This window comes from Pelecanus crispus, chromosome 1 (assembly GCF_030463565.1).
Source record: "Pelecanus crispus isolate bPelCri1 chromosome 1, bPelCri1.pri, whole genome shotgun sequence".
Lineage (NCBI taxonomy): Eukaryota > Metazoa > Chordata > Aves > Pelecaniformes > Pelecanidae > Pelecanus > Pelecanus crispus.
This window is the reverse complement of record NC_134643.1, coordinates 28,952,947-28,967,245: the sequence shown is the minus strand read 5'-3', so window position 1 is coordinate 28,967,245 and position 14,299 is coordinate 28,952,947. Positions and strand designations below refer to the sequence as shown.

Below are 14,299 nucleotides of genomic sequence, written 5' to 3'. Positions count from 1 at the left end.
ACTTCTATAGTGTTCCTACATTTTTCCCACCATTGTTATATTTTACAGGACAATTTACAATATACAGAAAAAAAAAGCATTTCCTTTGTAGATTGTCTCTCTGTTTCTGAGGGGTAGTTTATTTTTAACTCAGAATTAGAGGTGACCAAATGTAAAAGATTTAAGGAAAGAATAGCAGAAGTCACGTTAACTTTATCACAGCCACTGCAATACCGGATTTTGGTGTCTTTGAAGCTACTTCACTCTGTACCTGACTTTCATCAAGCTGACAAAAAATGGTCATTTTGGGGCTCTTTTGTGTTCAGCATTCAGCTTCTAACAAAATAAGTACATTGTATGTTTAACATGCCAGAAATAAGATGTGAAAGACAAGAATGGCAGGATTTAAAAGACTATTACAATGCACAGCTTGTTCAGTGCCCCTAAACACTATCCTTCAAAGCTTTCTAGTATAGGTTTTGTTATTTATTGCTACTGTCAGAGAAAGCTCATAATGTGACAAATGAAAGGTGAAGAACAATTAAGATGAATGGTAGGACATAGTCTACCAGAAGAAATGCTTTTCTAGAATTATTCCTTTGCACATTCTTTAACTCCATTTGAAGTTCAAGAAAACCTGATGTAATTAACACAATATTTTTTTTAACAGATTCTCCCAAGCAGTGCTCCCTTAGAAGGCGGGACAAAACTGACGCTGTGTGGATGGGACTTTGGATTCAGCAAAAATAATAGATTTGAATTTAAAAATACAGTAGTCCATATTGGAGGACAAATTTGTGCTCTGGAAGCAAAATCAAGCAACAAAAACAAGTAAGAAACCTAAAATATGAACTTCCTTTTATACAGATGTTCTTTATGTGGCATGGATTTTTTTACGATATAAACATTCAGTCTATAAGTGTCATCTCCGATTCTGAAATTTCAGACAGGAAACAATCCCTTGGTGATAAGCTCCCCAAGAAAAAAGTGCTCGAAATGGAGATCAAATAAATCTAGTTAATGCCGATAGCTCCTGCAGCAGCTTTTTCTGGTTTGTCTGCGAAATGCTGTTCAACATCTGCGGGAGCTAGCAAGAATGAAACTATTCAAAGGTTTGAAAAGGGGGCAGGTTCCTTTGGCCAGGATCCTGCTGGGCTCAGTTATGTCACCTCCGTCTTCCTGATCTGTGAAGCTGCTGGCGAGAAATGTGAGAAGATGCAGGTATTTCGTCATCCAGAGGGCTACGACCCTCGGCTGCACCTCTCCTCCTCCTCCTCAGAAATAAGTATTTGAGGCAGTGGGATAATGGCTTAAGTTTAAGGCAGAGGTTATTCTGGTTGTTATCTTGAAGAAATAGGAAGTTCAATGAATATCCTCTCTCAGTTCAAAGCATATGACTATCTACCGCCAAAGCAAAGTGCAAATCATGGCACGGCTTCCCCATTCATATAGATAGCAGCAAAAAGATCACCCTCCAGAAATACTGAGCACTCTCCTAACTGCTATTCTGAACAGTGTTAATGCAAACAAAATGATTTAAGGAGACTAGCTCATGTATGAGACTGTATAAATGCAATATAATACATTGACACACGCTGCCACAAAAGTTCAAGTTTAATTTCTGGTAATATTTAAATTTATACAACGAACTTGTGTATATGATGCATTTTTTCTAATTCTGTTGTCTGCCAAAATTTGGCACTAAAGGAAAATTCCAAAAAACAACTCAGCCATTGAATGGGAGGTATTTGTTTTCTCTAGCATACTGCTTTTTTTCTGAAATTTATTGGATATACTAATATTATTTTCTCTGGCCCAGTATAAACACCACACTGTTTGTATTTAGTATTAAAGAAGATGACTACAGTTCTTTTAGCTGTTATTTCTGAAATGCCCCTGACTCTCACAGATTGATGATTTGTTTAGTATGGATCCTCCATTATTATGAGTTTGAAGTGATTCAATTTTAGTACAAAAGATCAAGCCAGAAAAAAAATGTAATCACATCTTTTTCCTTGTTTTCCAAAGGCTGGAATGCACGGTTCCTGCTGCAAAAAATCCAAGTTTTAATATATCCAGTAGTGTTTCTGTTGGACATGGCAAAACACTGTTCAATACATTTTCATACGTGGTAAGCACTATGATTAAAACTTTATTGTCAAAATTAGCTTCAATATTAACTGGAAGGAGATTCCTCATGAGTCCAATCCAGTATGATAATTCTATATTCCTGTTTGCTTTATTATTACTTCATGGAAATGCTAATAAATGTTTTAAAATTCTTCCTCTCACATTTTGAAAATAATTTAACAATCCACTGTTCTTATTTTTACCCCCCCTCAGAATCCTGTAATAACAAGTATCTCTCCCACTTATGGCCCCAAATCTGGAGGAACATTGCTAACTGTAGCGGGAAAATACCTAAACAGTGGAAAATCCAGAAGGATTTTTATTGGTGAGAAACCATGCACCTTGAAAAGGTAATGTACTTACTAAAAAGTGATGCCTTGAATATTGAAATGGCTTGATTGAAATGTTTGGGAGTAAAAAAAACCACAAACGTGTTGCTCTCCTCTCCCTGTGTTACATATCGGAGAATTGATGCTTCAATGAGCATTCAGTTCTGGATTACATCCTGAGTTTAGGATGTCTGAAAGGTTCCTAGAAGGAACTACGGTTTCCTAGAAGACTTGTTTATTCTGTAATGCCTTCATTAACCTCATTAAAAGGTTGCACAGAGGAGTAGCAAATCAGCTTCTAATGGACTGGAAACTGCCCATTTCCCATCATTTTTGTCACCCCGACTCCCACACAATATAGACACACATTATAGCCTGCTCTCTTGCATTAGCAAGAGCTGCTGTTCACGCAGCAGCTCCCAGTGCGTGTCCAGTGGGTGTGGGTTACCATTTCCTACTGGTTTGTTCGGTGGAAACAGGAGCAGTGTGGGAATGTGTATCCTGCGCAGAGGAGCAGCTATTTCTACTATCAGTGAACAGCCTCCAAACCTGAGGCAGCATCATTTTGGGACTTTTCCTGGTGTATATAAACTTGTTTTGAGGATTAAGCCAGAATTTCTTGTGGCTCTGTACTGGATCCAGTAGGAGCTCAGTCAAGAATCTTTGACAAGCTCTGTGTGGAAATGCCCTCAATCCCAGCTGAATATAAATGCTAAATACCAAGCACAAATTCTTTGCTATGGGCAGACAAGTGTTCTGACTTTGGTAGCCTTTCTACCACGGCGCAAATCCTGCTTGGTCCTGTTTTCAGGTACAGCAGGGTGGCTCCAGAATTGTCACCTCTGTGGCCCCAGGCAGAATCTGTCCCACTGTGGTCCAGAAACAGGATGTCCATCAATTCCTCTAAATTTTGAGTCTCTCCTAATGATTATGTAAAGTCATAGTGGTGAAACATCACACTTGCGGAGAACACGGGGATGCAATAGCCTATTAGTTAACATCAGACTCAAAGTGAGGAGAGCTGAATTTTATTCTTTGCTGCTAAACGATTTATTGTATGCTCTTGATCAAATCAGCTAAGTCTGACTAAATCAAGAAAGGGATTTAGGTATTCAAGTCTGATATTTAATCACTACCAAGATCTTCAGCACTTCTGTTCAGTGGCTACTTAATAGTTTAGGGTGGCATTTATTGATGTCATCATCTCAGCTGGTCAACTAATGGACAAGTAAATAAACCTTTTGGGAATGATTCATCTGATCCATTTGAGACACCTACTGTGGCAGTGAGATGACAGCCAGCTCAGAGGCAGACATCTGCTTTGGTCAGGTGGACCTCTAGGTATCAAACCGTAGCTGGGGCTCATCCAGTAAGCATCTCCAGCACCCCTCTTTCTCACCAGCCGAGCTGTCTGGAGACTTCTGCACAGGTCTTAGCCAGTTTCTCAGGGCAGGTATTTATCTGAACTGGCAGCTTCCCCCAGTTCTGAGGGCAGCTAGATCAAGAGTTTATTGTTTCCTTTAAAAGATGGTAAAAAGCTTCCAGATACATATGAACGAATCATTAACCCCTACAGCACACGGTGAACCCCACCTTCCTGGAAAGCTTCAGAAGTGGCAGCAAATGCCCTTTTTGTCTAATTTGGAGACAACCTCTCACATCCTTTGAGAATGGCCTCACTTGGAGGGCTCCTGGATGTGATTAGGTCCAAATCACTGAAAACAGCTGGTAGAGTTACATTTGCTTCTCCAGTCAGTTGTTACCCTTGCCTCTGATGTGCTCTGCTCCCTGCAGCCACACTTCAAGCTTCAGGATCCTTCACCCCTCCGCTGCCCGCTCACCCACTGAGCTCAGTGCAGAAGGAGGACTTCCAGGGCCAAGCATGAGAAAGCAAGGGAAAGGTGAATATCCCAGAGAATCTGCTGCTGTGCTGAATGGGGCCAGCTCTTCCTCAATTTTCACCTTCTCCTCCCTTCTCTTTGCCCTCTGCCTGCCCCTCAGCAGTGCCTGGAGTCAGGAGGTGCCCCCAGGGCAGGGCATCTCTGACATGCTCGTACATCCCCCACCAGCACCTTTTCTTCACGTTTTTAACACAGGGTGAATCCTGTGGATTGGAGAGAGAAAGATGCTATCCCTTGGTTACAGCAGAACAAGTCATTCCCCTTAAACCTGGAACGTGCTGTCGTTTTCCAGGCTGGAAGCTGCCTTTGCAGGGTGCTGGGGCTGACGTGGCTGCTGCCAGCACTGGGGAAACACCTTCCAGCAGGCAAGGTGGCAACTCAACCGAATTAAGATGAATCTTGAGCCCAAGCAGTGGTGTTGCTGTTTCTACCTCATGCCGTGCTTATTTGTTGGAATATGACCACCCAGTGTGGGAAGCAATGACAGATTTTTTACAAGCGGATCCTTAGTGGGGCTCACTAAAGGACAGTGTTTCAAACCGAGTACATGTTTTATAATGCTGACAAGCAAGCCTTTTTCTGTCCTTCCAGCATATCGGTGAGCACTGCGGAGTGCTACACTCCAGCACAACGAATTCCCCAGGAGTATCGTGTGAGGGTGGGAATCGACGAAGCTATTCGAGACGCAAGCGGTCATTTCACGTACAGAGAAGACCCCGTTGTTTTAAAAATTCATCCGGCCAAATCTTTTCTTAGGTGAGTAAAAGTTTCTTGCAGAAATAAGAAAAGTAATGAACGAAAGAAGAACGGCTACGCCACGCAGCAATCTATCAAAAGAAATTGCATTTTTATCTCTATCTGCCATGCCAATTGCTCCTATTATGGTGCAGTTGCAGAGGGCAGATCATTTCCTTCCAGAGGTGAAGGAGAAGAGGGAAGGGTGCCTCTTTTCTTTATGTGATTTAACTCCTGGCTGCTGCTGAGCGAACCTGTGATGTCCTGCTGAGATACCTGCTGTACAGCTAAGTGTGTCTCCTATACTGCGCCTGGACATTACGCTGATTAGTGAGGAAAATCATTTAATGTGACAAGTCAGTGGTACTCAGGAGAGCAAATGGATTTTAAAATAGTCTAAATCCAGCGCTACATAAATATTATGAATATATATGTATGGTAGTATGTGTGTGTTTTTAAGTGACATATTTATGGTCTCAGTAGCTCTAATCCAAGCCATCTGCCTTTGCCAAAAAAATGTCAGCAGTAAAAAAGGCACCTTTTTCAGCACCACTGAAAGCAATAAGTAAGTTAGCAAATGCTAAGAACAAATATACACCTTCCTTTAAAATGTACACATTTGTTTTATATCCTGGCATACTACAATTTTAAAAATTGTTTTTCTTTTCTTGTATTTGATTAGTTGTTATAGCAAGTGTAAAATTTGTTTCCCAGAAAAATAATCTCACTGCTCAGAGCTATGTATTTGCATTCACCCCATATATCCCTAATTCTGGTTTTATGTTGTCATTTACTCTAAAATATAATTTGTAATTAAGATTATCATAGCAGATGTATCATTATCCTACTCATCTGCTTTTTCTTTTTTTTTTTTCTAATTTTTCCTAGTGGTGGAAGTACAATCACAGCTCAGGGAATCAACTTGAACTCAGTGTGCTTTCCTCAGATGGTGATCACTGTACCTAAACTGGGAATGAACTTCTCTGTGGTGAGTCAGTCTTGCAGAAGACAATCTGTTATCTTGTCATCTTTGTGTGGTGAATGGCACAGAATTTTCAGTCAAAATACTTTGATTTTTGCCTCGAAACTTCGGGGCTTCCACCAACATTTTGGTGTTTTCTGCACAGACTGTTTCCACTGCATAGGCAAAACTCAACAACAAATTTGAAATTCAGCCAGGGGTAGAACCACAGTTTCTAAGGAATCTGTTCCAAAGAAATAAGGCTTTATAGTATCTGATAACAAGATTTTTGTATTGCAATTTAACAATGCAAATTCAGTGACTAAACACAGAGCAATGCAATATAGGTATGTCAGATTACATGGCAAGTCCAAATGCTATTGTGTGATAGGTAAGAAATATATTCAAATGGTGACTGGATATAAAAGGAAAACAGAACAGGCATCAAAGAAAGAGGAAAAGTAAATATGTAAAATAAAAAGTAAATATTATTCCAAAGAATTTCTGATTGCCAAATTACCTATTGGGGTAAATCTTTTCTAACTTATCAAAGTCCACCAACTAAGTTTAAAGAAAGGTTTGGGCTTTTGCCGTTGGGTACCTCTCTCTGCCTGAACAGAGGGTCAGTCAGGGATCTGAGCCTTCTTTTGTTACCTGAGTTGATAATACACAGTGTCTAAATCTAAATAAGGTGTTCAGACATGATCATGTGATCTACTTTAATATTTATAAGACAAAGATGACATCTATTGGCTAGTTGTACTGGAACTGTAAGCTTTTGCCTACACATTTGTCTTGCACCCCCAACATTTTCTTATCTTGTAAGGTCTGTTTAGCCTAACTGAAGCTAAATTGACCTACACTCTTTATGACATGCTACGTTACTACTCATCTTCTCAGTTTATTTCTAATGATCATCATCCACTATTTCCTGTATTGAATTATAAGTATTAGACCTAGGTTTGCTCAAAGCATTTTAAACAGTATGTCTGCAAATTTGCAGCCTTTTATAGCTTCAAGGTCATAATATTCTTCATGATCCTAATTTGTATAATATTATGAGTGTCAGGACCTGAATTTCAGCTGGATGTAATCATGGCTTGTAAGTGAATGTGTTCAGATTTTAATCTCAAAGTCAGTGCCCCTGCAACGAAACATGGTCTTCAATGTTATCAAAAAGACACTTTACGCATGAGACGGAACGCAAAACATTTCAGTGAAATCAACCAAACTCAAAATTTATTAGGTTTTGAGTAATGTGGGCATAAGTACAAAAGATTTCCAAAGAAAAGATGATTGCTGAAATCAGCTCTTCAGATTTTGCTTTGTGTGGATTTGAGCGGATTTTCTTTTGAAGTAAAGATCATTCACTTGCTTTCTCTGTTCCCCTATGAGAATATGCAATATTGCTTCTCTTCAGGCCCTGATTCTGCATACCTTGCTTGTCAAATATTTGGGACTTCCTCAGAATTTGAACAGATTTGAAAGGATCAGAAGTTTTAAAGAATTAAATCCACTGTCCAAAAGTGACTGGCAACTCCAGGCAATGAACACTGTAGAGTTTACTCTCTCCCCCAAATATTGGGGAGCAACCTTTCCTTTGAGCAGTGGTTTGCTGCCATCCTGCCTTTTAACCGTCTATTGAAAAAAGACATGGACACAGACAATCAGAATTATCTCCCTTATTCTTTTCCTTTTCATACCTTGCAGTGTGTGTGATATTTGCCAACACACAAGAAGAGGCAGGTCTGACCCTCCTTTTCCCTAAGGGTACCTGTCCCCTACCACTGCTGATCTCTAAGAATCTGCCCCAGCGTAAAAGCAGCTGTACACAAATTCATTCTCCCTGCACAAAGCATGGAATATAACCTCAAACAGATTATAATCCAGAATGTTTTATACTTTGACACTGCCCAAGTAATATATTTTGCTCTATTGAAATTAAAGGCTTCTGGCACTCAGTGGCTTTCCCTGCCTCTGTAGCAGCCCAGCTCTGCTTGCCATTTGTTCTGCCACTAGTCTTTACCTCGAGCTTATTTCTCAAGGAAGGATATTAGTTCTCAGGGAGAAGGGGAAGGTTTATAAGTGGCAAAACAAGATTGCAATGTGTAACTGAGGAAATTGCTGACAGAGGATGCCTATGGCTGCAGCCTGCCCCATCCTGCACTGGAGATTCTGGGCCCTTTGCATGAGCGATATGCCAAAAAAACAAACTTTCATCCAGTCATTACAAAAATAAACAACGATGAGGAACTATTTCCATCAGGGATCCAAAGCTATCCCATTTATAAAGGAGAAAACAGGTTGTGCTCCTGAATAGGCCAAACCCAGACAAACAGTACAATACAAACCAAAATGATCAAGAAGTCCTGTAGCAGAGGTTACATATCTTTTTGCTTCCTTAGTTTGGGAGGGGAGAGCTAACTGAGTACTTTTTTTTAATGGTTATTTAAGCCCTTTTTCATTTCAGTTTTCTCTCACCAGCCTCCTCCAAGAAGCTGCTTTTGTCAGCATTCAGAAACTCTGGCTCTTGGGAAAACCAAAGCCAGCACTGAAACACATCCCAAAGCATCAAAGGAAAGTACAGCTGGGAGGGACCACAAAGACCTAGCCTGGCTCGCTTCCCTGTGGCAGGAACAAATGTACGCAGACCACTGCCTGATGGATATTTGTCTAGGCTGTTAATAAAGCTCCTTGTGAAAGAAATTTCACAACCTTGCTTAAACAAGCTTTGGAGAGAGCTGCTCTACCTGCTTACCTAGTGGTTTGGAAAGACTACTTTCTAATAATTAACCCAAACCCTAGCTGCTAATTAGCTATCTTCTTGTTTAACCCTCAGTGGACACAAACAACAGATTACCAGTCTCTCCTGCTAATTTTACATATTTGCACTACATTATGATTCAGCCTTTCTCTTTTCCAGTTAAACCAAACCAAACCGCTCCAAATCCCCCTGATAAGTGTTGTTTCCTAGAGCTCTACTCCTTCTTTCTGCCACCTCCCAGACCCTCTCCAATTTGCTTAAAACTGTTGGTGCCCGATTTAAAAGAGCTCTCACCTTTTTCTGTCAGCTATCTGTCCCCAGACCCTTAATTCACTCCCTCAGGCTTAATTGTAGCCTAGAGCCCTGATGGAGTCATGCTATGAGTGGAGGGTCACTTTTATAAGCAGCAGGAGCTGTTGGGGATGCTCTGCATCCCAAAGCCTCAGGGAGTCGAGCCAGCTGATGTGCCCTGGGGCTTCTGCGCTTCTCTGCCTGTTTCTTTCCATCCTGGTGGAAGAGATGAGAGGTACAACTGGCAAAAGAGTTCTTCTGGAACAACTCCCATAAGAAATGCAGTTTCACTGAGACTGAAAAGTTTTGGGGGTAATATGCCAGTCCCCTATAGAAGAAACTTTTAAGTAGAGCTTTTCAGCTTTCATGTTTGAAGTTCAATATTTCTGAAACTTTTTCTTCTATAAGGCAAAAATGCCTTGCTTCAACTTTATCATTTTCATTTTGTATTTATTAAAATTTCCTTAAAATTATTCAATACTGTGTTAATGCTAGTTGTGTTTATATTACATTCTATGTTAACACTATCAAAATAATACATTTTGCCTTCTTCGAATTTGGTATTTCAACGAGTGCAAAAATGTTCTAGAGTTATTGAACCGTATGTTTCAATACTTGCAATGTGTTTCTTTTTAATTTCTATTTAATGAGTTCTTTTGACCATTTGTTCTGACTAGGAACAAAAAATATTAATTTAGGCAGTGCTGCATAAATTCCCAACAGCTCTGGATAATGCATAAGGATACACAAACCCTCTCACTTCTGCTCACACATCCAGTTCCTGTGTGAGGTGCACAAGGAGGAAGTAGCTCATTCCTTCCTTTCACTTTGCATTGTGCCTGTGAAGAAACTTTGCACAGTTTGGAATGGTGTTTGATCAGCAGCCTGTTACAAAATAAGTGTCTTCTAACCTCTGCTGTAAGTCGTGCTGGATGATTCTTCTGCTCCTGAAGCACCTAAGGCCAATATTTTCTCTTTGAAAACCTGTACTTTGCATTGATTCCCCAATAGTGAACAAGTGGTCATTCGGGGATCCTTCACTGCAGCATTTTAATATTCCATCCATTACCTAATTTGGATATATATTCCCACTGCTTAATGTCTTCTAACCATGAATGTCCCAAGATATGCAAGGTTGCAAAATTAGGGAGAAGCACCTTGTCGTGGTTTAGCCCCAGCCAGCAGCTCAGCACCACGCAGCCGCTCGCTCACTCCCCCTGCCCCGGTGGGACGGGGAAGAGAATCGGAGGAGTAAGAGTGAGAAACACTCACGGGTTGAGATAAGAACAGTTTAATAATTGAAATAAAATAAAGTAAAATAATAATAATAACAATATAATAATAATAGTAATAACAATATACAAAGTAAGTGATGCACAATGCAATTGCTCACCACCCACCGACCAATACCCAGACAGTTCCCGAGCAGCGATTGCTGCTCCCCGGCCACCCCCCCAGCTTATATACTGAGCATGACGTCATGTGGTATGGAATAGCCCTTTGGTCAGTTTGGATCAACTATTCTGGTTGTGCCCCCTCCCAGTTTCTTGTGTACCTGGCAGAGCATGGGAAGCTGAAAAGTCCTTGACTAGCATAAGCAGTACTTAGCAACAACTAAAACATCAGTGTGTTATCAGCATTCTTCTCCTACTAAATCCAAAACACAGCACTATGCCTGCTACTAGGAAGAAAATTAACTCTATCCCAGCTGAAACCAGGACACACCTTTTAATGCATGACCTTCAAGAACTGACCCTATAGCTATGCAAGATCATCTCTTTTCACAGACTTTTAATTCTTTCTTCAGTAAGTAGATATTTAGCATTTCTTAATTGCTGCCTGCTAGATGCCATTTCCTGCTGTATTACAGGAAAATTTTAAAATACCCTGAAGTTCCTTCAGTGCTCACAAGTCCGTGAACAATCCATACTCGTAATACTCATCAAAATGCCTAGAATTCACCTGTGAGTGTCTATCTTAGATTTATTAAATAATGATAGAAGAAATACCCTGGAAATTGTGGATGGTGAGTGTGTGATTATTGAAGATATTCCTGACTACCTATCTGAAGACACTCAGAGCTGGAGCCTCTGTCTGTGTTGACTCTGTGGCATAAAGCTGCCACAGAAGCCCAGCAAAGAGTTTCCCTCATGGAGAGGAACCATTGGCCTGTCTTTCTGTGCCGAATCTGCATCTCATGCATGTCTCCTGGCAAGGAGAGAGTGCAGCAGGGGGTGTCAGGGGAAAGCCGGGGTGCCATGGAGGTGGTGCTAGCAGGTACCTTGACCTTCCTAAGGCCAGGGAAGAATTTAGACTCCCAGTCAGTATTGGTCATGTTGTGCGAACGTCTGACTCTCAGACCCAGGAGCAAGAGATGTTTTACTCTACCTTCTGGTCCAATGATCTGATAGACTGGAAGTATCATCTCCCATGCCTTCATCCAAGAAGACAACTAGAATAAAAATGCTACTGATCCACTAGGACCATTCATTGCACTACCTGAAATGGCTGCAAAAGCCAATGAGTTCTCTGAAAAATTTTCCAAATACCCTGCTTGAGTGTCACTGCTCAGTTTCTCACCCACACAGAAGAGCCTTCTGAATAGGCTTTCCTCAATTCAGACCTGAATTCTCATCTCTTTTGATTGAGAAATCATCCTTTGGCAAAGACAGTTGGAGAGTCTCCCGGCCTGTCTTTAATCTCATCCATACTTCATTCCTCACTGGAACTCCAAAAGTTTACTTTTTATGAAAGGACAAATTGGCCCTTTTCTCCCTTCTGACTGCTACAGATCCTGTAATACACATCCAACCGCCCCTCTCTTATCTGGGTCAGCTGCTGGGAGACCTCTGGAGCTCAGAGATCCTCCCTCATACTTTTCCTGTTGTTCTATCAGATGAAAAAAAATTGAATTGGGCATCGAAGTTCAGATTCTGTAGGTCAGGTTTGAATTAATTGCCTCAAGGGTCATATTTTACAAATGAAACAAGAATACATACCTTTAAGTCATGACTCATATGCATTGTGCAATGGATTATTATTCCCTTTGGGGTATAGTATTTACTTATGCTTGTGAAATGCTCCATAATTTTTACATCTTTTCTTCCTTATTGTCTTCAGATGTGGATTATAGTCACAAGAAGAATGTAGGCCTAGCTTTTAAAGTGAATGTACTTTAAAGCATAATTAAATAAAAGTTAAAGGTGCTGGGTGATAGGCAGTATCTTAATTGAGAAGGCAATAGATTGAATTAGAGTTTTTTTCTTATAGATCTTCAATCCAATATTTCTTGAAAACTAAACCGTCATATTCTTCAATTGTTAAAACCAATTTCAAGGTAAAAATGTCATGTCAAATCATGTACCAATAAGGGCATTGCAAATAAGATTTTTCTTGACCTTACCAATCAGTCACATTGCATCCCCTCCAAAGAGTATTATTAGATTTTTATCATTTTCTGAAAGCTTCTTCTTCAGAGACCAGCCTGATAAAGTAAAGTATCTGATTCTAATAGATAGCCACAAACTAAGTTATAAATACCACTGCTATTCATTTAAGGGACACCACTACTGTACAGTAGATAAAAAGTCTAATGAATTTACATTAATCAAATAAATATAATGATTACCTGGGACATATTTGGTTTTAGAATTATATATATTTTAGTAATCCCTTTTTAGAATCGACACAATATGATAGATATCTTTACAAATATTCATATATCATGGAAAAGCATGGCTTGATCATACATTATACTAATGATGCATCTTATTATTACCATACTGATTCAAATGAATTTCTAGATCCATGTGATACAACAAAGCCTGAGATATGGTAAATGGTGTATAACAAGGTATTCAAAAGAGGAAGAACAGTCTAATACTGTAAGCAAACGGACCGAAATTCTGCCTTGTCTTGTGTCCCACAGATTACCTTGTTGTCATGGGGGATGCACAAATATTTCTGAATTTGTGCTAGGAATCTAAAAGTGCTGTTAGTTACATAGGTGTAAGTCCCATTAGCATCACTAAGAGCTGCTCCAAATTATTTAACTGAGTGCCGAACTCACAGCTCACAGACATGTAACCCTTGTAGTAGAGCTCTAAAACTCTAGTGCTCAGTTTCAGAACCTTGAAAATGTTTCCCTTGGCAGATTCAAGATTTCACAGTATTATGCACAGAAACATGAATTGCTGCGGTGATAAGAAAAAGTGCTGATTTGCAAATAGCTAATTTAATCCCACTTTCCAAGCTAATGTGAGTATATAACCGATATATCTTGAACGGTTATGTCACTGATTTGAAACAGCAAAATTACATTGCATTAATTTAGCATGTTAGAGACAAATGTAAACTAATTTCACAGCTCCTTCAGGCAGCATTTTATAATGAGAACCAATTTAATTTGAAAAACAAAACAGAAAAATCTGTATTTTTTGGCCTTCTCTAGATGCGCAAAGGTACTCAACAGCACTGTTGGTTTTCCAGGGAAATTTCTTGTACAGCAAATGTAAGATTTATGATGACTAGGAGCTAAGCCCCTTTCTTACTAGGCCACATGTCAGCCACTCTATTTATGTATAAAAAAAGTGTAATCTCTGCTGTCAGGGCACAGTGTACAGGGAACTACTTACAGAAGGTTTATACAGTTGGAAGAGAAATACTTCTGTGGAGCTGAAACAACTCTGTGCCAGAAGTCCTTCAACCATATCCGCAGTAGGCAGCATGAAAGGGAGGCACAGCGAAGGGGGTACACGATACAGTCACAAACCAGCCACCCTGCGGTTTGCGTGATGCCGCCCAGCACCCACCGTGCCTCCCATCGATGCTTCTAGATGTGCTGTTGGCATTATAATCAAATTAGTCATGTCGAAGCTTTCAGAGTCAAGAGAGAGAAGTTGACCCTTCTAGAGCACCGTTAATCTAATTAAAGCTGTTGTCTAAAATGGATCGGATGAGTCCCACTCTAGGTGAGCCTGTTGTTTCCCTGTTGACTATAAAGGCAGTTTACCCAACTAACTCCAGTCTGGATGCAGGCTGGATAAATTCCATCTGCAAGGATTCATATTAACCCTGCAAACTGCTTAAACTCGACTTCAGATCAGGCTGCCTACAAATCCCCGCTGTCCTTGCTTGCAACAGAGCCATCCTTTCAGGAAGGACCTGGGTCCGTCTTGTCTGTCTCACCAGTCCAGTGTCAAGGTGGTAT

The 14,299-nt window shown here is 40.2% G+C and overlaps 1 protein-coding gene across 1 annotated transcript in view; it reads left to right on the top strand.

The window, feature by feature from the left end:
• The window catches only part of MET (MET proto-oncogene, receptor tyrosine kinase), a 71,479-nt gene that overhangs the window by 33,980 nt on the left and 23,200 nt on the right, over positions 1-14,299 (top strand). The window contains exons 5-9 of the mRNA XM_075716226.1: positions 650-810; positions 2,008-2,110; positions 2,323-2,459; positions 4,931-5,095; positions 5,963-6,062. Of these exons, the coding sequence (XP_075572341.1) occupies positions 650-810; positions 2,008-2,110; positions 2,323-2,459; positions 4,931-5,095; positions 5,963-6,062 (666 nt within the window). The remainder of the gene's footprint in view (positions 1-649; positions 811-2,007; positions 2,111-2,322; positions 2,460-4,930; positions 5,096-5,962; positions 6,063-14,299) is intronic.